The sequence below is a fragment of the Podarcis melisellensis genome (genome assembly GCF_964234715.1).
Source record: "Podarcis melisellensis genome assembly, chromosome: 10".
Lineage (NCBI taxonomy): Eukaryota > Metazoa > Chordata > Lepidosauria > Squamata > Lacertidae > Podarcis > Podarcis melisellensis.
Window position 1 is genome coordinate 7,712,157 of NC_138542.1, and position 25,849 is coordinate 7,738,005.

Sequence of the window (25,849 nt, forward strand, 5' to 3'; positions counted from 1 at the left end):
GTTCGAATCCCCGCCACGGAGGTGAGCTCCCATTGCTCGGTCCCTGCTCTTGCCAACCTAGCAGTTGGAAAGCACGAATTGCAAGTAGATAAATAGGTACCGCTCCAGCGGGAAGGTAAACAGCATTTCCGTGCGCTGCTTTGGTTCACCAGAAGTCATGCTGCTCTGGTTCACCAGAAGTCATGCTGGCCACATGACCCGGAAGCTGTACGCCGGCTCCCTCGGGCAGTAAAGCGAGATGATCACCGCAATCCCAGAGTCGTCTGCAACTGGACCTAACAGCACAGTAGCAGATTCTGGTCTCAATTCTGCCCACCACACAAAGAACAAATAATTGTTGGCGTCTAGAGAGCTTTGAGGCATGGTTCTTTGGTCAGGGGCTTGCTACAGGTCTGGAGGGTTAGACTTTTGCCACAAAGGCACATGGCATTTCCACATATTGTTAACACCTTGTCATAAATCCTACACATGAAATTGCACCACTGGTCTCAAGAAACTCAATGAAACTAGACCTAAGTACAGCACATGATCAGCACTCCTTTTGCTTTACAGGAAAATAATGGTGCTCTATTCCAATTTAATTTTAAAAAGCAGCAGCATATATCTGCACTTGTGCAGCTGCGTCAAGGTGAGAGTGATGTAGGATTTCACAGGGAAAAACATTCATTTTTGAGTTTACATCTCAGACAAGCGCTATATGAATTGTAACACAGGTACGAATTTTTGGCTCTATGGAAGAAAAGACCAGTTGAGCCCAGTGCCGACTTCTGAAGGGACAGTGGCTCCAAAGTCGCACACTGAAGTCTTTATCAGAAGATGGCAGGGAATGAACCTGGGACCTTTGTCATACTATGCACATTCTCTAGAAGAACTACAGCACTTTCGCAACGTGTGCTTGTCAGAGAGGTTGAAGATGCTTAAAGCAGACATTTCCCAAGTCATCAACTTTTTGTTTTGCTAGCTACACACCATTTTACAAGTATAAAGCACAAACACAAATTTTTAAAAGTATTTTATTGAAATATTTGAGTTCCATCAAAAAGTGCGAGACTCAAGACACACCGTAGACCACTAGAAATCTTTAAGAACCGCATATTTTAACCAGGTTATTTGGGTTACAGAAGGGATGGTTAGCTGGCAGGCTGTGGCCTGGATGCATCAGAGAAAGTATGTGTCATCCTAGATGACCGTATCATATTTTATTCAAGGTGCAGCAAGCAAGGGGATGGGGACTGTTGCCCTGAGTGTTGCAGACAATATATAGTATTGCTGTTCCTTATCAAGGCAGGCAAAGGACCTCTGCTGATCTGGCAGATCTTTTAGGAAGCACATTCACGTTCAGCTTCTCGAGTCAGTGACCTCACACCATGCAAGCCAATGAGCTCCATACCTGTGAAGCCATTTAGTGCAGTGTGGTGCCAGTTTGAGTATAGAACTTGACTCTCCACAATGGGTTCAGGTTGCATGTTAAAATATATTGCCAGGCCTGGAAAATAAAGTGGCCAAGCAGAATATAGTGGCCAGCCATCCCTGGCTTACAGCATCACCCTTTCTTCCGTAAGTAATTTTTGACAAACAAAAAGCACAAGTCTGAAATAAAATCAAATAGCTATATGTTTTACTACTGGAACTAAAACTTTATTTCCATGTTTATTACATTTGTCTTCAATGCAAAGTACATTTTGACTAAAACACAGGATTTAGGTGAAGAATACTTACTCGGCTAAGTAGGTTAAGAAGGAATGTAAAACTAGAGAAAATTCTGTTTACTTTTTGAATTTTGGCAAACAATAAATACATCTCAAATCTTCCAAGGTGGATTCTTTGCTATAAAAAGATTTCATATCAATTTCATAATCATTCCTCTGAGAAAAAAATAGTCATAAAAATAATTTCTTATGTTAAATACAGGTTACAAATAAATTAAACACAAAGCTTCCCAACTGCCGTTTTTAAAAACAAGTACTGCACTACAATGAAATGGGAGCTAAAGATCAGAGTCCATACGATCCTAATTGATAAAAGCAAACCCAAACACACTGCTTGCTTTTGCATGGAAGAATTAGGATATTTAAGGTTCAAGCTCTGTAAAGTTGTATCCAGCACCAAACTACTTCATGTTTCAGGTGTCAACCGTCTTAATACTAAATCCTTGATGGTAAGAGCCCAGGATTTTCCAACTAGGATAGGCGAGGAAACCTAGTGTTTTACAAAGAGGGGGGAAACCACATACCAGCCCCTCCCAAAAATAATTAGAAATCAAACACCCAGGGAACGCAGGGTGCATAAAAGAGTGCCTCTCCATTGCCCTCAAATATAAAAATATCAGTTGAGAGACTTGCCAGGTTTCTTGTACCACTTATCATACAGTTCATTCCTTGGTACATTATGTGGAAGCTTAACCATGCTGGCCTTTCATCAGTTTTGAACTTTTTCAGCTCAAGACAAGCTACTTCAGTTATCAGGGTAAGGAGATTTCTAGGAGTGAAACTCACTGTTCAGAGTGCTAACCAAATCACTATTTCTGATAGCAATAACATAGAAAACCTTCTAACACAAAATAGATCGAGACTGTGGAATTAAATATGTTCCGTAGCAGGAATATTAAAATATGGCTTTTCAAGCATTTTAAAAAGTATATTATCTTTGTTTTCTCCATTATGTTAGAGCTCTTCTGAACCATTTCCCAGATAATTGTTTAAACCCACTTACGCGTCACCTATACAGTGATCCGAGATTTTATCCCTCACCAGAGCTAACAAACCAAAATTATATTGCTTCCTCTAGAAAGGCTGACAAATCCATGTCTTCTACCAACCTGAAGTATGGCTGTACACCTGAGAACTTGATACAGCATGCCAAGTCATTCACCAACAGACTTGTTCTTTAGTAAGAAATTCAAAGCATGTGTAGAAAGTGAATCAAGTGCAGTCATGAAAAGAGTACCTTTCGTCACCTTTAGTATTTAAAATAGTTAACCTCTGCATAGTATCCCCTATAGGGGAGGCTACCAATGTAAAAGGAGTTTGCTAGTATAATGTTTTATTAAAGTTGTTCAACAAAAAAAATAGTTAAGACGTCTATACAAGGTCAACATCCAGTCTGACAAAAAGGCAAAATCAAAGACCAAAATACAAAAAGTAAAAAAGTGCACAACCAAGACCAGTATTCTGCTTTTAGGTTTGTCACAATATATGTAAAAATAAACCCCGAAGTGTAGTTACTTTAATACATCACTTCCCTACCTGTCAATATTTTAGATATAAATATATGTTCCGTAGCGGAAGGAAATCCCTTAGAAGTTCTGCTGCCAGATCTCCTTCATGCTTACTTGGAAAAGAGTTGCACAGATTTCAGATTCCAGTGTTCTTGGAATATTGAGGTGCATTTGGCAATCTTTGTTGCAGTAAGAAGTCCTTCCTCATTTGGCATTCCAGTTATATCGCCTACTGTCTAGCAAGTGTTTATGTGTTTACATATTCTCACAGCACCTCAGCAAGAACAGGTTTCGCTGACCAGTAGCTACAATGAACAGCAAAGTCCCTTTCTCTGTGGGTTTTGAGGGAGCTATCCTGATTTAAACTTCCAAATAGTACAGTTGTCACAACAAAACTTAAGGCCATGTTTTATTTGCTGATCAATGGACACAAAGGCAATGTATTCCCCCACCCCAAAATATTTCCTTGAAAGTCTGTGCTCATAAAAATCATGAAAAGTTGGAAAGACATTATAATTGTAACTTTTAAATATATTTTACACAATCTTGTTTGTACAAAAATACAAGGTAAATATAAACATAAAGCAATGATACTTTTATGCAGATCTGTTTTGTGGTATGTTGCTATATATATATATATTTATATGTATAAAAAGTCTCAGTTGTGTCTCATCAATGAGGAGCTCAATACCAGATTGAATACCAAAGGACCCCTAGAATCACGTATTTTACACTGCAAGTGTTTTCCCAACTCCATTTTTTTTTCTAAAGGCTGGCAAAAATAAAGGAAAAGAAGAGAGAGGGCAGTGATGTCCATAAACCAACAAATAATTTGGCTATAATGTGGCAAACAGAAACACACAGATCTGTACAAGAAATCATTAGCTATGCAGTACACAGTTGTTACACAAATACAAACATGGAATGAAACTTTAGTGAGATGCCTCTGTCAGTTCACTAATCTTCAGCTTGGCATTTTTTCGTACTTCATCAAACGAGTAGGACTTCGTTACTATTCCATTCTTAAACACTGTATGAAGGAGATCCTGCAAACAGACACCATTTTCTCTTAGTTTCAATAATAAAACAGTATTTGGCCTGTCAATGTCAAGGAGTCTGTTTTGGCAGATGAAGACCTTCACTCAAGAGCGACACAGCTCATCATTCCAAACTCAGACACATATAAGCCAGGCTGGGAGGAATTTGAAGTCCCCCAGAGACAGGCAGAGAACATAGATTTTATTATCTACCGTATTTTTCACTCTATAAGACGCACCTGACCACAAGACGCACCTAGTTTTTGGAGAAGGAAAACAAGAAAAAAAATATATTCTGAATCTCAGAAGCCAGAACAGCAAGAGGGATCGCTGCGCAGTGAAAGCAGCAATCCCTCTTGCTGTTCTGGCTTCTGGTATAGCTGTGCAGCCTGCATTCGCTCCATAAGACGCACACACATTTCCCCTTACTTTTTAGGAGGGAAAGAGTGAGTCTTATAGAGCAAAAAATATGGTATATCTGTCTTTCACACTGTTGCTTTTCTACCTACTTGTTTTTAACGTTGGTTGATTTTATCTGTATTTTAATGAATATTTTGTATTATTTTATGTAAACCACTTGGAGTGTTGTTGTTGTTAAGCAGTATATAAATCTGTTTGAATAAATGGAGAAAACATCTTACCTCTTTTAGCAGCTAACTGTGCCTAGGGCTTGAGAGTGGACAATTGTATGGACAATTAGCCCCTAAATGAACATTAATGTCTAACATATTCTATTTCAAACTGGGCTCCTCAAACCTGGCAAAGTGTGCTTGCTTCAGCAGCACATAAACTCAAAACCTGGCGAAGCTACAGCTTTAACTCTGAGTTTATTAATTTACGTATCATGGCAATTATGATTTAAGTTAAAACCCATATTAAAATAGACCCATGGGCTGATTTACACACTTGTACGTCTTATCCCTTTACGGCTCTGTTAAAAACGTGAACTATCGCAATTGAAATGATTGCCCTGGAATAGGCATTGGCTAATACTCAGGTTCTTCCTGGTGCTGATTGGTTCACACGTTCAAGTAATCACCTGATGCTACAATTAATGAACATCAACTGTATTCAGCATGCTATAAAAATTAGTTAAGTCCACAGATGGGACTATGCATGACTAACTTTTGATATCACCCTACATCAAGGGTTTAAGACATACATACCTGCCCATATTCTTCAAGGTCTCCCTTGCCTTCTTCTAGCGTAACAAAGTCTCCATCGGGAGTCCTGTGTAAAGACAACCTCCCTTTCTTTGACCTTTTGTTGGGATCAGCTACAGGATCTTTAAACACGTTTACCTAAAATTTGGAATAAAAAGATGCTATGAGTAAAAGATGAGCACATTCAAGGCCCTTTTTTTCTAATGTAAAATCTACATGTAAAGAACATACCCCAAGGCCGTTGGTTACCACATAACTGCACTTGAAGGAACAATTCAAGAGATCCCTAGTTACTTTCTGGAGTAAAGCTCCACCAGACCCAAATGAAATATTTTCAATACTCCATTTATTTTGTTTCATTCCTTCCACCATCTGATAAGAAAGCAATAAAATAAAATTAAGAGGTGCACAAATAAGACATTTTTCCTATTAAGCATTTACCATGGTGTTTTTTTTTACAGACTAGTGTATATTATGGGAACAGGAACTATATACTATTTAAGGCTCAATGATACTTCGCAAACCTTCTGAAAATATTTCATGTAATTACAGCAAACTGCTGCCAACAAATACCATAATATGCATAAAAGTGCAATTAATTATCTTTGGGGAAAACAACTGCACTGGTAAGTAGGCATATTTTAAACACAAAGATACTGACTTTACAGCAACATGTGAGGATAAAAACGCCATTTATTTTTCCAGCTGAAAGACAAACACTCAGACTTCACTTCCTCCCTTCCGCTAAGGTTTGCTCACATGTTATTTCAGTTCAAGGTTAGATGGTAATTTTGTATGCCAAGTGACAACTAGCAATGTTCATGCACTACAGCTGTTACTAATCTATTGAACCACAGAAACACACAAATGAGTAAGCAATTGATTTCTGTGGTTTAATGGTCCAAGAAATGCCTTTGAAAGCACAGATCAGCTCCTGCTCTATTTACACCTTCATAACTCTTTGCGCTCTCCAATTTCTCACACCCTATTTCATCTTCCTGTCTATACTGGGTACCACTGTTAGAAGAGCCCCAGAGAAACTTTCAGCAGGAATTGCCTGACCAGGTGCGCTCTCTTCTCCTCACCTTCCAAAGGCTCTTCTGCACCAGATAATCTGCATCTTCCCTCCTTAGGCTGGGGGTGGGTTGTTATTGAGTGTTATCCTGAGATTAGGCAGCTCTCAGCTGTTTCAAGACATCTTCTTTCAAGGCAGTGTCTTTCACAGCACTGGATAGCCTTCAGCCTGAATACAGCTTTCAAAGGCTAGATGCAGCCAGTTAACAGCCGGCCAGATTTCTGCTTTCAATGGGATCCCTTGGCAGGGCAGGGGTATTTTTGGCATCGCATTAGAGGCCAGATGAAACAAAGCTGTGACATACAATCCTAAATCATAAAATCGTAGAGTTGGAAGGGACCCAATGGTCATCTAGTCCAACCCCCTTGTATCCTGGGTGGGCTCAGGCTAGCAACCATCTAGTCAGGCACACTGACCCATTTGGGAATGATATTAACAAAAACGTGAACAAAAACAAAGCTGTTAATCATTTTCCCCCTCCGAACATCTTATTTTAATTGCTGTGTCAGAGAAGACACTGAAGACGCAATCTACATATTAATAAAAAGGCGCACCTCTTGTAATGTGTTGATATCTACACCGTCTCCTTGAATAATTCTTAAGTAAGGGGGCAACACTTTATAGCCTTTTCCATTTTCTGTAATAGGGAACTTCCTTCCTAGAATCTCCAAAACCTGCAGAAAGCCAAATTAAACAATTAAGTCCATTACTCCATTGAATGAGCCACTTCAGTCATACAAATGTGTGCCTTGAGTCAAACTTTTATGCTTCAAGAAGGTGAACATAAAGGAACTCAGCCACTGTATTGAGGCCTACAACTCCCAAGGCTCAATCCCTGGTATCTCTAGGTAGGGCTAGGAATATTCCTTGTCAAGAAACCCGCTGCCACTCAGTGTGTGGAGAACACTGAACAAGATAGACCAATGCAATGATTTGGTATAGGGAGACTAGACTGTGATATTCTTAAAAGTAAACTAAGTTTGCGAGGTTGGCTTTTTAGTACAGTCGTACCTCGAAGTCAAACAGAATCCATTCTGGAAGTCCGTTCGACTTCAAAAACATTCGGAAACCAAGTGCGGCTTCTGATTGGCTGCAGGAAGCTCCTGCAGCCAATCGGAAGCCGCATAAGCCACGTTGGATGTTCAGGTTCCAAAGAACGTTCGCAAACCGGAACACTCACTTCTGGGTTTGCTGCGTTCGAGAGCCAAAACGTTCAACTCCCAAGGCGTTTGGGATCCAAGGTACGACTGTAGAAGGCTTCCAAAAAGCGGTAGTCCTATTTACTTAGGATTAAGCCTTAACTACTTGTGTCTCTTGATAGGAAAGTAACTGAAAATTTGTTATAGTAAGAAGTGTTCAAGTCTTCTTGTTACCTTCTGCATGGCTGCCTGCTAAAGTCACTAGCTCATCCGAAGCCTTAATTTGAGATTTACGGCTCTATTTAATTACAAAATTGTTTGTGCCTACTCAGGTCTTTCCTCAGGTCTCAGTAATGCCTTAAAATTGTACAATATTCTGCCACTGGAACCTGTGCCAATTTAAACAAACCAGATATATTTGTATTTGTTTTTGTAGATAGCAGCAGCTGAAACATTTGTCATTGTTTATCAAGCACTCCATTGTGCTGGTAAACTGAAATCATTAACTTTTATTGGCAACGCAGCGGCACTATACAGTGTTGTTTTGAATTTCTGAAAGCCAAAGCTGGAATCCCCAAATTTCAGAAACTAGTCTGGAAGTCACCATTCTAAACTATTATCCTGGAAATGGTGATGTCACCCCCACCCCAAAATGCTTTTGTAAGTATAATTGAGATGTGTCCTATGCAAAAGAGCAAACTGATAGCTTAGAACTACTTCACTTAAATAATATGCTATCCTGCTACCATCCATTACGGTTCGGAAAGGAAGGGTTAGGACAATCAATTTACAGGCAGCTATATGTAAGAATGAAAAGACTCAGTGGTGCAACCTACAGTGGTGCCTCGCAAGACGAAAAGAATCCGTTCCGTGATTCTCTTCGTCTAGCGGTTTTTTTGTCTTGCGAAGCAAGCCCATTGACAGCTTAGCGGATTAGCGCTACAGCGGTCTAGCGGCTTCTAGCGATCAGCTGTTAAGCGGCTTATCAGAGGATCAGCTGTTAAGCGGCTTAGCGGCTTAGGAAAAGGGGGGGGGAAAGCGAAAAAAACCCGCGGGGACTCGCAAGATTTTTTCATCTTGCAAAGCAACCCCATAGGGAAATTCGTTTTGCGAAGCGCCTCTAAAACGGAAAACCCTTTCGTCTAGCGGGTTTTCCGTCTTGCGAGGCGTTCGTCCTGCGGGGCACCACTGTACTAGTCAAAATATATGTATTGCAAACAGTTTAGTTTTCTGGGATTTTGATTTTACGGGGTTATGAATGTCTTTTTTAAAAAATGCATAGCTAACGAAGAGAAAAAAAATAAAAGGATTAAACAAATATAATACATACATATCATTAAGGATACACTAATAAATCAAAACAAAAGTTACCGTATTTTTCGTCCCATAGGACGCTCCGTCCCATAGGATGCACCTAGTTTTTTTGGGGGCAAATAGAGGAAATAAAGGATGCACACAGATTTCCCCTTCATTTTTGGAGGGGAAAAAGTGCGTCCTATAGGGCGAAAATATTATTATAACATGTTCAAATAGTTATCCACACAAAACTGTTGTCTATATGAAATATGGCCAGGGCAGTGAGGTCCTCTGTTCACTACATGACACACCATATCTTTACGTGCTCTTAGCAACGTAGCTTGTGAAATCCATTTTCTGCACAGCCAAGTGCAAAGCCACATGTCCATTAGGTCACTGGTTCCCATGCATGGCCTGAATTATCTTGCGTTGGTGGCCTCATTCCTATGTCATGATCTATATGACTTATTGGGACCATGCAAATATGCTTGCACTCACTACGCTCCTCCAGAGTCCTTTTCTTTTTAGTCCTTTTAGCACAGAAAAGGCTTGAGCTATCATTACAGGCTGTGGTTAAGGAAGAAAAGCCCTTAACCAAGAAAAGCCTAATCTTGACTTGGCCACTACACTGTGCTAAAAGGACTGGGAAGGAACAAAGGCAGGCATAGGCAAACTCAGCCCTCCAGATGTTTTGAGACTACAACTCCCATCATCTCTGACCAGTGGTCCTGTTAGCTAGGGATGATGGGAGTTTAGTCCCAAAACATCTGGAGCGTCGAGTTTACCTATGCCTGAACAAAGGGGTTGCCAGCTTCTCTCTGGAAGTCAACACAGTATGCATGGTCCCAAGCATAATTTTGCTTACCATAATGTGTGAACCAGGTCACTTTATGAATTTCAGGTTAACTATATGAGATGTTTAGGTCTTTATATATGCCAGACACCAGCTTAATAAACATCAGCACAGCTCATAAATATATTTAGATACAGAAACTGAACAGATCCAACAAAAATTATCTGTAGGCACAGCTAGTGAAGTCCACATAGATATTTCTAAGTAATTTTAGATAAATCATTTTGTCAATCATACAATTTTGTAACAGAGTAGAAATGGCATTAGACTAAAAGAAAAGGTCTTTCCCAAATAACTTCATTAAGTAAGTTTAAAAACTGAAGATTTTTTAAAGAATTACCTTTAGCACAGTGTCAAGAGGATTTCCTGAATCTGGCCTAATAATCAGCGGCGCTTCTGCACTTCTTGATTCAATTAAATGTCTTAAATCTTCACCCCATATCTTTTCACAAGCATTGTAAATGTCGTAACTGTCACTGACCACAGATACAGGCACTGAAGAAAATTGTGTCACGATGTGTTCAAAAGCATCCTTTTCGTGGTCTTTCCCCCAAGCTGTTATAGTACTGGAAGAACAGAAGAGATTTACTCATTTGATATTTAGTTGCCGCGCTATGTTTTCCTTTTAGCATGCAGCAGACAACTCTAATCTATGCTAATACAAATGCCACCATTCCTTATCTTCACACTACTTTTTAACCAACCGACAGTACAGGTTTCAATCAGTGATGCTTTCTGGCGCACTACAAAGTTTATTCATGTTCCGCTTTCATTCATGTGGAACAATTTTTGCTGCCCAATTAAGCCCAATATCTTAACTACCTCTTAGAAGTTCTTGGTTATGCCCAGGTTTGGAGGGCGGGTATCAAGACAGCAGTAATAATGCTCACCCTCATCAACTGCATGCACACAAGCAAACACGGGGTACCAGCAGAATGTCAGGCTACAGTCGTACCTCAGAAGTCAAACAGAATCTGGCGTGGCTTCCAATTGTGCAGGCGCGTCAGAAACATTAGCGGAAGCTGCACCAAATGTTTGGCTTCCCCCAAAAAAGTTCAAAATTCGGGACCGGAAATCTGGTTTTCATTCATTCAGGAGCTGGAACGTTCAACTCCCCCAAGGCGTTCGGGAGCCGAGGTATGACTGTAATTGCTGGGACATTAAATCTGCACTTAATCCCAAGTGTGTAATCAGATTTCTCAGGAAGTGAGATCTTATGTATACTAAAGAACCATCTTATACAAAAACAGTTCCAAGGTCTACCAAGTATCTCTTAGACAGTTGAGTAGCAAAGAAAGTACCCAAATTTTTAACATTCTAAAACAGTGTAAGTAAGAAACAGAATATAAAAATCAAACTATATTCTTGCCAAAAAGTAATAAGGACTGTGTGTAGTAGAAAGGCACTGGAATTTACCACTGACTTCAGCAGCTCACCTCAGCATAATTTAGTTATGTACCTGATCATAACGAGTTATCAACTTTATGGTACATTATTCCCCACGCTGCATTTCACCCATACACATTGAACAAAAGTGCAAGTATCAAATATTTAGGCACCCTGGTTTTTTCCAGCGTGACTTTTCTTTGAAGGTTGCATACAAGTTATTCAATCTGTTCATACTGACCTATGAAACATGGTTATTAATGGGTTAAGGAGCACTTGGAATGGGGTGGGGGGACTGGGTTAAGCAGCACTGACTCATTTTGCTGTGCTATACATACTCAAACTTTCTGCTCTGGAACACTCCAAAAACCCAAGCTTTTTATATTGTAGTGGAAGCATTTGACAGCGATGGAAAAATTGGACATGCTGACAAAAGAGGTACTCAGTTTCTAATTAACTAAATATCAAGCTTGCCAATTGTGACACATTAAATAATTATTCTAATGGTTATTGCTCAGATCACAAAAATATGGCAAGAACAAGCTGTAAAAACATGTTACATATTAAAGTTGCTGAATCAAACTTCTATCTTCCTGGGAACTGGTAACTAACTATTCAGGCAAGAATTTACTGACTAATTAAATAATGTAAAATCAGAGTCAAAAAGAAAATTGAATGCTACTACATTTGAACATATAAAACAAGCAGAATCAACAGCTATAATTGCTTGTCTGTAATTATGAACTTGTTTTATCAACTTGTTAATGAACTGTTTAATAATTTGAGTTCAAGGTGTGTGCTTCCTTTTTTAAAAAAAACAACAACAGGACATGTGGTCCTCAAAGATGCTGGAGGACCAGACCTTCAGCTAATCTGCACTTGATTTCCACATACAATGCATCAAAAGAAACACAAAGATACCTGTGTTCTGCAGCTGGTACTGAATGGCCTGGCACAGGGTCTTTCGTTCCATAGTACTTCTTAATTAAACAAATTCCCGCTACTGTGTCAGTTCCTTTAAAGTTCACTAAATGTGCAGAGGCTCCTATTCCTGCAGTCTGAGAATAAGACACAATTATGAATTATAGGCATGCAAAACCAAAATGGCAATCACTAGAAGATTCCATTTCAGAGCAGAGTAAGTCCACATTAATAGGTACTCTCTTCATTTGGTCTTAATATCTGCTGGACAATGTAAGTAAGATATGAAGTGCCACACTTATTGACTATTACTGAAGAATTTAAGACTGCAAGAAGAAACATACAGTATACTGTGGAAGTTTATGGATTCCAATTTTGGAAAGAAAAAAAGATAATATGTAATTTCAATACATTTTTTAAAACAGCATTACCTCTTGCGAAGAGACTCCTCTGTAACCGAAATCATGTAGTTTGTACTCCAGACCTTCTAAACTGCCTGAGGTTTCTAGCAGATATTTTGCTAAGATTTTCTTTTGTTCTCTTGAGTTTGTGGCCACTGTGATGGGATACCATGACTGAACAAGAATAGTCTATAAAGATGAAAAATGTTTCATGCGTAAGTGTGAAGATACCCACTCTTAGACACAATAGGGAAAATGAACCTTTCCACTAAATGGAAACTACAATACAGAATCAAATTAGATATGGCAGGTAGTTTTCATATATGCACAAAGGTAATTCAGGTTTCTATTGGCGCTTTCCAACTAAAGGTTTTCAAACCCACTCACAGACATTTAAGAAGTAATTGCAGAAATATACCTCCATCATCCCACAACAAAAATTCCGTCTGTGGAGAAATAAGCACGACTGGGCTTAATTTCACTTAGTTTGGGAGGGGAAAAGGATGGCAAAAGATGGTGGTTGTGATAGGAGCCTAGTAAATCTTGGAAAACTCAAGGCTCTATTTCTACAATGCGCTTTATGTGAGGCAGGCCTTCCAAACCTGATTTTCTTCGCCAACCAGCTTTTACAGATGTGCTTGATATAGTTTTAGCATAAAGAGATGGGGGAAATAGTGACACCCTAAAGAACCAGTTGCCCCTTTGGGGACAGAAGGGAGAGGTGGAACCATGCAGACAACTTGACAAGAGGCCTGTCCATAGCACAGGCTCTCTTCCGCATAAAAGATGCCTTGGCACCACTTTATACCAAACAGGGGACACATGGCTTCAATCTTAGAACTCGTAACCCTAGGAAACTTGATTAAGCAGCTTGTGGGCCAATCAGTAAGAAATACAAGCAGCCTTACATACATCTGGGAAAAAGAGACGCATGCAAAGGAATAAGCCAATGCCTTTTGAGTGTAGTCTAAAAGCACATGGAACGCAGTACAATTAGCACAACTTGTATTTAATTATGTGTTCCCTCATATCAAAGGGCAGAATGACATCTTTAAACATGGATTCAAATATATGATCAGGACATGTTGAAAATAAAGCAAATTAGCTAGAAAGTTATCACCAATCACAGAGATAATTTTTCATTAATTACCTCGATCCAGTTTGTGAGCCAGTAACAGTCCGGATCCGTGTTTTCAACAGTGAAGAGCACATTCCCCCTGGGAACGACACTGCCCTCAGGAACAGCCTTGACTTCTATGGGAAGACAACCTTCGTACTTCTGTAAACAGATACAATAATTATTTGGAAAAGGGGTTGAAGACTTTTTCATTGGGTGAAAAATAGGTTTTGTATCCATGAGTATTTTTTTTATTTGACAGTATATTCCTTTAAATGGGGGTTAATCAAAGTACAAAGCTACACAACTTTCAAATTTGATTCAAAAAACACTACTTTTTCTCTTTTCAGTTACAATGCTTATAATTGATTTAACTTAAATTTAGCAAAGCTTAGCTCACATGCAGAACTTGTGCATGAGTCACAGTGCGGTTTTAAAAGCAAGTGATTTCACAAGGGAATTTAAGGCTGTACCTTCAAACTGTGGGGTAAGCTTCCTTAGAAGGGCAGTGACAAATTGCTGGTGCATCAACATGTTGCCCAGTTTCAACTCACCTCTGAATTTAAATTAATATAATATTGTAAAAAAACCACCTGTTTTTTATCAGTCAAAAGGCATAGAACAAGATTATAATGCTCTTTCCAAATGTGTCAGTTGTCAATTCTAAATGGATTCCCTCCCCCCCCCCCACCAAAAAAACCTCAAGCTCAATTCCCACATATTTTTGTGTACAATAACAACTCCCAGTAAAGGATAGGCATTGCCTTTGCTCTATGAACTATTAAAAAAACCAAAACCCACAAAAACCAATACCAACAAAGTAGCTATGCTATTCCCATCAAACTGAAGAAGCTAAGCATCTGTCAGCTACAACCACATAGTTAAGACCAGATAATATTAGGCAGTTTAGTGTGTTTGTGTCTTCACATTTGAAGTGTTCATTATTATTTTTTTACCTCAAGGATGTAGTTCCAGCCAGTTTCGTTGAAGACATCATCCTGAAAGTGTTCCTTGTATACCTCTTTGGCTTCCTGGATTTTCTCTTTGGTTACCACTTTGCCTATGGTGAAAAATTTTAAAAGATGTATAACAATTACAAAAAAAAATACTGAATCATAAGAATATGTTCTAAAAGTTGGTTGGGCATTGCCATTTATTGTTTTATGGAAGTCCTGAGGGGAAACAAACTAGCCAAACTAGTTTGCAAAAATTGTGATTTCTTGGCCACGGCTAGTGCCGTTCTCTCTAGGACAGTACAGGCCTGCGGTCCTATACCACTTACCTGAATGTAAGCCCTATTAAATCAATGCAGCAGGTCTGATTAGACATGCCAAGGGTTGCATTGCTGGGCTGCTGCTGGGAGAAGACCTGACAAAATTGGTAGGATATATGTCCAAGTAAACGTGCCACAGATTGGGCTGGGTGCATCATCCAGATTGTAAACACTACTTACTCAACAACAGATTCCATTGCTTAAAGTGCAATTTAATTTCAAATGAATGATTTACAATTAGGACATAGAGTAAATCAAATAGCCAGTTAATGTACCAGCAAAAATAGCATGCTTATCTCTACCCATTGGCTGTAATCAGATGAGTCTGACAGCGATTTCATGTACTCGAATGAAAGTTGCAGTTGTCACATAGTAAATCTTAGATTACCATTACATTCCATAGCAAACAGAAAGCTTTTCCTTCAGATTGGGTCTCTAGACACTATGCTGATCAATATAAATCAAGAAAATGACGACCTGACTGCATGCCAGTGACAAAATGATGACCCTAACCCAGGTTATAGAGATATATATTATCATCACTGTACTTGCAGAAGCTGATATGATAAACGAGACAGCTCCACATGTAAATAAAATAAAATAATAATAATAATAATAATAATAATAATAATAATAATAATAATTTATTTATACCCCATCCATCTGGCTTGGTTTCCCCAGCAGTATATTAAAAACACAGTAAAAGATCAAACATTAAAAACTTCCCTAAACAGGGCTGCCTTCAGATGTCTTCTAAAAGTCAGATGGTTGTTTATTTCTTTGACATCTGGTGGGAGGGCATTTCACAGGGTGGGTGCCACTACCGAGAAGGCCTTCTGCCTGGTTCCCTGTAACTTCACTTCTCGCAGTGAGGGAACCACCAGAAGGCCCTCAGAGCTTGACCTCAGCGTCTGGGCAGAACAATGGGGGTGGAGACGCTTCTTCAGGTATACTGGGCTGAGGCCACTTAGGGCTTTAAAAGTCAGCACCAACACTTTGGTTCCCAGTAAGTTTCCGGGCACAATTCAAAGTAGGTCCTTCAGGACTGGTGTTATCTGGTCTCAGCGGCCACTCCCAGTCACCAGTCTAGCTGCTGTAAAGTATTGGAAGAATTATTACATTATGGAAGAATGTAAAGTACTTCCATAAAATGCTTTGCCAAGTTACACTATCATATTTGGGAATAATTTTTAAAATTAGATTCTGTGCAAAGATTGTGTTTGGTAATCATTAAACTGCATTCAAACGTTGTTACATTTGTATGCCGCCTTCTCACCAAACATATAAATAGAAACAGTAAATTGAAGGAATTGCAGCATTTACTGAGGCCGTACCTTTCAGCTTATAAGGCCAAAGGCCATCACTCTTGAATAAAATGTCTTTGCCTGCTGCTGAAAGGTCAGCAGAGAATGAGCATTTGACTTTATCAATATTTTTTAAATAAATATGTTGAAGAGTCATAGAATTGCAGTGTTGAAAAGCACCTTGTCCAACCCCCAGCTATGTAGGAATCTCAACTACAGGATCCATGACCTGTGGCCATCTAACTTCTGCTTAAAAACCTCCAAGGAAACAGAGTTCACCACCTTCTGAGGGAGAAGCTTCCACAGTCTAACAGCTCTTACTCTCAGAAAGTTCTTCCTGGCCTGTGAGGGGTGGGGGAAACAACAATAGGATCCAGTGACCATATCCAGTCGCCCACCCCTGACCTAAGTCTTAAATTAAGTCAACCATTAGAGTATCAAACAATATTACCCTTTGATAGTTATTTTATCATGAATGAAGACATCTTCATAGCTGCTCCTGCTTAAAGGATCCATGAAAAAAGTTATGAAGTTAAAGAATGGGTGAGTAATTTTATTTAAAATTCCAACATGAAATACCTTTTAAGTATTTATTAAGAATGTACTGCAACCCGTAAAAAACCGTTTCCTCATATTTCACCTTCCTGAATTTAGAGTTTTCTGTCTTCTTTTCACGACATTCGAAGTAGGAATAAACTTTACTTGTATTGGGTGGATATTGTTTATAATGTGTCACCTAAAATGAGAAAAACTTGGGTAAGAAAACATTTCACTACATACAAAATGGTTATCCAAACGAGCTTGTACAAAATGGTTATCCAAACACATTGTAGTGAGGATCCCTTTCACCCTTCAACCTCCAGCTCAGCCTGGCAAGCTGAAGTAGTTCAGCTTTTCCAGGATTTGGAAAATAAGGAGCAGTTTAGCACTCTGCATCTCTTGTAGCATATCGAACAGACGATTTCCAACCAGACATCCCTTTGTCTGTCCAGTTTTCAGCTGACCAAGCAAAAATGTCCATTACTATATTACCTATGGGGTTCCTTTTCTATCTTGCTTATCTAACAACTTTTCCATAACTGAGAAGTGAAACTGACCAGAATTCAGAACAAATGGGAAAAGCGACATGTTTGGTTAATTTTTGCTTAGGGGCTCCAGTGTCAAACATAGTATAGGAGCCTGACTTTAGAGGTGTCAGGGATCTGCAGTATTTTTGCTGTCCTCATTAGAAGTTTTCCTTCAAGCACAAACCGAATGTAACAAGCATTGCTTGCAACCAGTTATTCTGGTGGAAGATCCATATGATCTCAACACCCACCACCATGAGCAGTTGCGTGTTTTTTACTTGCACAGCAATTATAAAGTGCTTTGTCTTGTCTATAAACAAGCTCCTTTTAAACTTCACCTGTCAATTGTGTGCTTCCTGGGGAAATTGCACAGCTACACACGAGAACTCCATATAAGCAGGGGAAGAAAGATTAACCAAATTTTATTGTCCACATTAGTGACACCACAGGTAATGAATGACATGGTACAGAATATTTCCCCCCTCAATTGCAACAATGTTATAAGTGGTTATAAAATTACAGGAAGCTTAAGAAAAAACAAGAGCTTTGATTGATACAGTTTTCAATAAATGACTCTGCTAACGTTCTATTGAAACTAAAACAAATCTATAATAAGACATGAAAATGGGATAATTTTACACATAGAACATCATTTTGATGGCACCTCTTCTGAGAAAGATTTCCCAGCTTACTTTAAAATATGTACTTCCGACATTTTCAAGACAAAAGCATTTTATTTTTCCCTTACCTGCAAACTAAAGCTGTAGATTAAAAGATTTTTAAAAGCCAAATTTCCTTTCCACCATTTATGCTTTTTTATTTTTTTTGCATTTCTCTCAGGTTGGGAAATGAATTAGACTGGTCAGTTTCACTCTCTGTTTCTGACACACCAGCACAATGCTGTAATATTTGGGTTTCCAACACTGCAAGGGAATGTTTGATAATGGTAAAAAAAAATTAATATAGTGAAAATATTTTCAGTCAGCTTTTTTAATTCTAAAAATCCTAAATTTGAATTACTGGCGTATTACAATGTGTAAACAACTTCATAATTTTAGAGTTAATTTAAGCAAACCACTCTAAAGAGTTTGATGTAGCCCTACAAGCAGGACACCCATTAATTAAACAAACAGAATGGGGAATTATTTTGTTCCGTCATCTCCAAAGGTAGCATTTGCTACAACAATTGGTTGAATTGCAGTCCACAGCTAACACCAGCAACCTTTCTCTGAAATAACAGATCAGAAGGTTTGTTGGAATGCTATTAAAAGTTTTAAGAATTCCACACAGTCTGGAATTTTTTTTTGAGCGCCATATTTGAAGATTAAATGTCACATCCAGGTCTTACTCTAAGGAATATGCCTAAACTGAAAACACTTGATAAGAAAGCTCTTTCACTACATTCTATGGTTCACATATCACATTAAATCATGGCGCTGCTTACATGTTCCTCACACATCCCACAGACCATGGTGCTACTCAAAAGTAGCCACTCCTGCTGCCATCACCCCTTGAACAAAGCATCTTGTTGAATCATCTGAACCCAGGCTCAGTGTATGTTTCCGTCAAATAAACCAGAGAGTAGTGAGTCAGGACCAAACTGGTTTGACACTCATGTACGTTTGCAGAGAAACAAACTATGAGCCTGTTTCATGACACAGCAGCACAGTGGCGGCAGGAGCTGAGGACTAACGTGGGAGCTTTGGAGCACCTTCCTTTTAATGTATGGTTTAGTGTAATGCTCGAACTAAGCCTATCTTTGCTTGAAAAACTGAATGTCCATACACTACACCATAGATGTTTTCTGGATAGCAAACAGTATCTTTTTCAATTTAGTTTTCTGATCCGGGAGCTACTATGTTCACTTTTAAATCTTGCATCCTAAACTTCCTTGAACTATGTAAAGTGATATGGAACCTATCAAGACTAAAAACATATGAATATTTTTTAAAGCTTTCCAAAACTCTGCAAAAACTCTGATTAAACACTTTTTCAGGCAGGACTATGTACGCCTGCACATTGTTCTCTGAACTAGACAGCATTCCAGTTGCAGAATCTAGAAGAGTGTTTTTAGTGCAAAAAGAGACAGGAACTCAGCAAATTAAAGCCTGGATGCATAGTAAAATTAGCTCCATATCAAGGGAGTTTCCCTGAATGCAAATAGAAGTATTTTTCAGTCTGGAATGTGATGCCAAATAATGAACACTATGCAGCTTATATTAAAAGCTTCATGGCACTGATCATTATGCAATACTACGAATGGTTAAAACAGGTTATAATCAAGAACGAGGTGGGTAGTAAAATACATATATTTCATATATATCTATATTTCAAGGATCAGGGGCGATGAAATGTCTTTTCAGTGTACAACACAAACTATACAATTAAGGTGACACTCACAGACAATTCCACTGCTTAGGGCCTGCCACAGAAGGTAATGAGGCTATCTGAACTGTTTCCATTCTAGCTGGTTGTTTTAAGAACTGTAACTTTCAGAACTTTTTCGAGAGCTTACTTTTTCTCTCTTCCCTCCCCAACCGCTTTCCCTTGTATGTCACATCTTTCAGACTGTCATTTTGAAGGCAGATACTATTTTCCTGGGGCGCGGGTGGCGCTGTGGGTAAAACCTGTGCCTAGGACTTGCCAATTGGCGGTTCGAATCCCCGCGGCAGGGTGAGCTCCCGTTCTTTGGTCCCAGCTCCTGCCCACCTAGCAGTTCGAAAGCACCCCTAAGTGCAAGTAGATAAATAGGGACCGCTTTATAGCGGGAAGGTAAACGGTGTTTCTGTGTGCTGCGCTGGTGCTAGCTCGCCAGATCAGCTTCGTCACGCTGGCCACGTGATCCGGAAGTGTCCTCGGACAGCGCTGGCTCCCGGCCTCTTAAGCGAGATGAGCACGCAACCCCAGAGTCGGTCACGACTGGCCCGTACGGGCAGGGGTACCTTTACCTTTTTACTATTTTCCTACTGATCTTCGTAAGCCACTCTGGAACCCTTTTTAGCAAAAGATTGGGGCAAACATGTTTCAAATAAATAATAAATGTGCTGCTGTATGCCAGCGAGTTGGTTTAACCCAAACTACAAATTAAGGTCATCTGTAACCAGGTAATGTGTTTAGTGTCTTATATTTCCTCTGAATCACAATCACTTATTTCCATCAACAAAGTCTCCATACTAAAAGGAAAAGCATTCTAATCAGATGAGCAAAATGTCTCACAAATGCTCTTCCAAGGTAACACAGCGCCAAACTTTGTGTTCTTATCCACCCAACACTTATGCGGCTTCCCTTCCAAAGTATTTGAAAGGTCCAGCTAGTGGAGAACATGGCAGCTTCTCTGTTCAACTGGGAAAAGGCACCATGAATATAACGCCTGCTTTGTGTTGACCACAATGGCAACCAGTTAGTTTTCTGGCAAAACGCAAGTGTTTTAACCCACAGCTAAAGACTTTGCACGGTCTTTCCACCCATTAAAATGGAAGTCCTGCTCTGAGTGCTAGTGACTTGTGAAAGGAGCAGGGCCTTCACAGTGGCAGGTCTGGTTTTGCGGCAATCTCTTGCTAAAGGAGTTCAACCAACATCCTTGCTTGACTTTCAGTGATGAACTTAACATGCTTGCTTAAGTTTTGTGCAGGAAAATAAAAGACTGCCAGTGTGGTACAGCGATTAAAATGTAGGACTAGAACCTGGAAGACCAGGATTCAAATTCCCACTTGGCCATGAAGTGCGCTGGGTGACACTGGGCCAGTCTTATCACTCTCAGCCTAGCCTATCTGATCTCAACTACCTCACCAGGCTAAATGAAGAGGGAGAGAACCATGTACACCATCATCTTGAGCTCTTGGAGGAAAAAGTGGAATGTAAATGCAATCAATAATAAACTTGGATAAGCTTACTTTTAAATTTTAAGCAACTCCAAGAACATCTATAAAGTGTTTTTTATAGATCTTCAGATCCCTCTAAAACATTTATCACCTCATATTAGCTGCATGTTGCCTTCCCAGTGTAAAAATTTAGACTGCAAGGTCCATAGGGCAACCATTTGTTTGGGGTTTTTTTGTTTATGGCACACCGACATTAATTTTTAATTGTCCCTATATACTGGTACCCAGGGTTAAAATGCCAATTGCCTCTATTTTGCCTTTCAGGCAGCTGTTTGGAGCACGTTTTTTTAAAATGATCAGTACACATGCACTCTACAAGTTTCTTATCCTCCATCTAAAGGTCTGTACAAATGAAATGTCTTTGGTGATAAATATTCACTAGTACATATACACAGAAATTCTCTAATTTGAATGTCTATGCCATTTTCACATTTTCACATTTCTTCATTCATAAGCCCACACCATTTCCACATTCTACATTTTAGACAAATGTGCATGAAAATTCATGTTAAACAACTATTTAAATACACATGTTCAAATGTGTTATCTTCAAATAGATTTCTAAACCAATTTTCTATTAAAATGAGCATTTTTCGTGCTGAAAACTTTGTCAGAAACATTCAGAAAGTGCAAACATTCAGAAAGTGCAAACGCTGGTGGATAACTAAGTTCCAGTCAGCTGTGGGGGTGCAGATCAGGTCACCTCAGATCAGAATTCAAAATTCCCTAAGCATCTGCACACACACACACACACACACACACACACACAACGTACTGCTTCCCTGCCATCCTTGATTCATAACTATCTCCCTCTCTAGATAGTAGAGGCTGACGAATCTGTCTGAACTGCAGTTAGGTCTGCTATAAATAAAATCAGTGGGATGTGGGTGGCACTGTGGGTTAAACCACAGGACTTGCCAATCAGAAGGTCAGCGGTTCGAATCCCCGCGACGGGGTGAGCTCCTGTTGCTCGGTCCCTGCTCCTGCCCACCTAGCAGTTCGAAAGCACATCAAAGTGCAAGTAGATAAATAGGTACCGCTCTGGCGGGAAGAGAAATGGCGTTTCTGTGTGCTGCTCTGGTTCGCCAGAGGTGGCTTAGTCATGCTGGCCACATGACCCAGAAGCTGTACACCAGCTCCCTCAGCCAATAAAGCGAGATGAGCGCCGCAACCCCAGAGTCGGTCACGACTGGACGTAATGGCCAGGGGTCCCTTTACCTTTACCTAAATAAAATCAGATCACTTGTGGGGTTCAGCATTCCTCTGTAATAAGCGTACAGCCAGGTTACTAGCACACTTGCTTCAGAAGCAAATGTTGGACAAGATATTGGACAATGTTGGACGAGTACATCAAGGCAATACACAGCAAGTGGAAAAAACCTTCAGCAATACCGTGCTACCTCGGGTTACATACGCTTCAGGTTACAGACTCTGCTAACCCAGAAATATTACCAGGGGTTAAGAACTTTGCTTCAGGATGAGAACAGAAATTGCACAGCAGCGGGCCGGTGGCAGTGGGAGGCCCCATTAGCTAAAGTGGTGCTTCAAGTTAAGAACCGTTTCAGGTTAAGAACGGACCTCTGGAATGAATTATGTACTTAACCTGAGGTACCACTGTATTTCTCCAATAGCCACCAAGAATTCCATGCAGGCAAGTGATCAGGCTGGTGAGGTTGGAGGGATCTGTCCATCACTCCTTCAGCAATTCACTTGGGAGTGGGCTCTTTTTACTGGCAGTCTGTGTTTCTATGCTGGTTACTGGTGAAAGGCTCTCCTTCTGGGTCAGCATGGAAAGAAGGCTACTAGACTCTTAGCAGTAAGGAGTGTAGGGCTTTGTACAAGGCTAAGCCAGGGATTACAGGGGTACTGTAAGTAAACAAGACTAGTCCATTCAAATCTAGTCTTCACTCTGAATTCACTAGATGCCCACAGGCATCTAGCTGCCTCTCTCTTTTGAGTCCAGCTGCAATCTGGGGGCCTAGAAATACTGACTTACCTTATAGGGTTGCTGGTAAGAATTACAGCTAAATACAGATGAAGTGCTTTGAACGCTTGAAAGCAAGATTTAAACAACCTTTGCTATTTGATACTATAGCAGCATAAGGCTCTCTCTGAATTGCTTTCATTTACTGTTAAATGACAAAGTCTCTTGGGCAAAGATTAGGAGACTCCTTATACATAACAGAAGGATCTCTTTCACTGCTATTCCCATAAAAGCTAGTCATTGTTTCTAGCAGGGCACAATCTAGCAATTAAGGCTGCAATCCTATACTCAGTGACCTATGAGGTTGCACTTAACTCAATGTGGTTTAGTTCTGAGTAGACATGTAAAGGATTACATTGCAAATTACACTGATATCTGCCTGCAGCAGGTAAATCACTACAGCAAATCTGAATCAAATGCATCATTTGAAATTATAATTTTAAGCCAATTATTTCCATTTATCATTTATTTTAATTCCATCAATTGGTCATAGTTTCCCACAAGAAGAACTTTCCCCTGAAATCAATGTGGCTATTTTAATGCTTTTATCATCAGTAACAACTGTACGACTGGTTTAATGGTTTCAGTTTCACAATGCTTGATCTACCACCATATACAGCTCCAAGTTTTTAAAGACTGACAAATGTGTAACAGAATTAAACTTTGGGTAGTACTATCACTACTGTAATTATAATCCAACCATTTATGCACCAAAGGCAGGTCTTGCTAAGAAACAAATATATGTATGCTGAAGGATAGCTAAACCAGTAATGAGTCCAAGCGAAAACCCTGTGATTTAAAACCTTGCCGGAAGAGCTTAACTTCCTTATCTTTTCTCATTAACCTCCTCTTTTTTGTTTTTCTACAACACTGTACTGTTGTTGTAACAGTTAGGAAATACCAAAAGTATAGGAAATACCAATAGTATAAGTGACGCTTTCAGAGCTGTTCAGTTCTGTACAGATGAGTAGCTAGAATCTACTATCTTGATAAAAAGCAAACAGCATGCTTACTTTGATCAGGTTCTTTCCCACACAGAAACCTGGTACTTCTACTATCAGATAAGTGTTAAGTCAGTTTGCCTGCAAAGATTACCTTTCCTCAGAAACACTCCCTTTCCTGCCACCAGAGAACTAATATTAGCGCTTCCCACAAGTCTAGTAAGTGAAGGAGGCAGGTGTTTCACTATCATTGCATTCCCCCTGCAAGAATTTGGAAGTGAGATGAAAGATCCAAGTGCAGTAGGAGTTACAGTGGGGAGGCATCTCCTCCATGCCACAGGTGTCATTTTCTATCTTGCCCCATTTTCTCTCTCTGCACTTGCCTATTACTTACTAGAAGCTTCTCAGCACAAAGCATAAAGGGAGGGGGGCAGAAGGAGTAAAGCCAGTGTCTCCTGCCCACCCTCCACCTATGTTAGCATCTGTGGATGATAAACCCAAAAGAAGCAAGGAGCTTCACTGTCGCTCGCTCCCTTCTCCATTGAAATTATATACCACTTAATACATTCAATGGGGTGGGCAGGTGGGAACAGCTCCCCCCCCCCCGGACTCCAATGGCCAGACCAAGCCATCAGAGCTGACAATTCTGCCCTTAGGAAACAAAACAGCCCCTTGCAGGCGTGCTAGCAAGCCAAAGTGTACAAAGGACCGCAAGCTTCAGCCTGCGCTTTGCATTGCATAAACCGAGGCGAGCCCGATGAAAGAGCGCGCGCAGGAGAGAAGGGCAAAGGCCAAGCGGGGCGGCTTTCCCACCCCCCCCCCGCAGCCTCCTGCATGTGGGCATGGCCTGCGAGCAGCCCCACACGTAGCTCCGGCGCCCCCTCGCCATGCAGGCAGCCCCAGCCCCGTCCTGGCCCGGTGCCTGGCCTGGCGAGGGCGGGGTGCGAGGCAGGAACACGAAACAGAAAGGAGACTGGAAGGAGCGGGGGGGGGGAGAAGCCCAAGGCGGCGGGGGGAGCCCAGCCAGCCTCCCTCCCCAAGGGGCCACAGGGGAGCCCCTCGCCCGCCCGCCAGGCCTCCCCCCTCCCGCCCCAGACCCTCCTCTCTCCCTCCCTCCCGCTTCGCCCCCAACCTTGTAGGAGTCGGTGGCCAGGAGAATGTTGAACTCGGCTCCCCCCGTCGCACTTTCCATGTTGCTCGGGGGCTGAGGACGGAGAAGCACGACGACCCCCTGAATGGGGAAGGAGGGACGCGGAAGAGGGGCTTCGCCGCGAGGCAGGCAGGCTGACTGCCACTGGCTGACTGACTCGCTTTCGCTGCCCGCTTGCCAAGCGCCTCAGGGGGCAGCCGGGCGGCGGGGCGGGGCCACGACGTCACGGAGGGCCGAGGGACCGCCCCGCCGCCGCCATCCCCGCCCTGGATTGGACGCCGTCCCCAGAGTGGCGGGAGGGACGGTACAGAGAAAGAGCTGTGAGGTCACCGCCGGGAGGAGGCGGGGCTTTTCGGCGTCTCCGTCAATTGGTTCCGCAAGCTCGGCAGCGGAGGGCGCGTGGGGTTGGTGGAGGGCCGGAGACGTCGCGCGACGAGCAGCGCGCGCGCGTTCTCCCCTCGTCCTCCTCTGGGTTCAGGAATTGACGTCACAGGGGCTCGCGCTCCGCTTTGCGTCCCTCCGATTGGGCTTAGCGGGCGAAGGACTGGAGGGAAGGAAGGCGGGCGTGAGGCGGCGCTCGACGCGGATGGCGAAGAGAGGCGAGAGAGAAAGGGATCTACGCGCATGCGCGGCAAGCGGCCGCC

General features: G+C 41.1%; 1 protein-coding gene and 1 long non-coding RNA gene across 2 annotated transcripts in view; one reads left to right on the forward strand and one right to left on the reverse strand.

Moving 5' to 3' along the window:
- LOC309379079 overlaps nucleotides 1-12,065 on the forward strand; it is a 34,862-nt gene extending 22,797 nt beyond the window's left edge. The window contains exon 3 of the long non-coding RNA XR_014172352.1: nucleotides 11,557-12,065. This is a non-coding gene — a long non-coding RNA (uncharacterized lncRNA). The remainder of the gene's footprint in view (nucleotides 1-11,556) is intronic.
- Nucleotides 998-25,407, reverse strand: NAMPT (nicotinamide phosphoribosyltransferase). The gene is made up of 11 exons (XM_081927760.1): nucleotides 25,188-25,407; nucleotides 16,762-16,918; nucleotides 14,562-14,665; nucleotides 13,639-13,767; nucleotides 12,519-12,677; nucleotides 12,088-12,224; nucleotides 10,121-10,346; nucleotides 7,047-7,166; nucleotides 5,649-5,789; nucleotides 5,421-5,555; nucleotides 998-4,263 (listed from the first exon to the last, which is right to left on the reverse strand). The coding sequence occupies exons 1-11, from the start codon at nucleotides 25,245-25,247 to the stop codon at nucleotides 4,150-4,152; spliced, it is 1,482 nt and encodes a 493-aa protein (XP_081783886.1). The 5' UTR covers nucleotides 25,248-25,407; the 3' UTR covers nucleotides 998-4,149.
- Between the last annotated feature and the right edge of the window lie 442 nt (nucleotides 25,408-25,849).

What these genes read in the sequence shown, in the direction of transcription:
- NAMPT (XM_081927760.1), bottom strand. Translation starts at nt 25,247, where the DNA reads ATGGAAAGTGCGACGGGGGGAGCCGAGTTCAACATTCTCCTGGCCACC. An exon ending in GGCTCACAAACTGGATCGAG is followed by an intron (nt 12,678 to 13,638) that starts GTAATTAATGAA and finishes TCATCTTTATAG; the next exon opens with ACTATTCTTGTTCAGTCATG. An exon ending in GTACCAGCTGCAGAACACAG is followed by an intron (nt 10,347 to 12,087) that starts GTATCTTTGTGT and finishes CTGTTCTTCCAG; the next exon opens with TACTATAACAGCTTGGGGGA.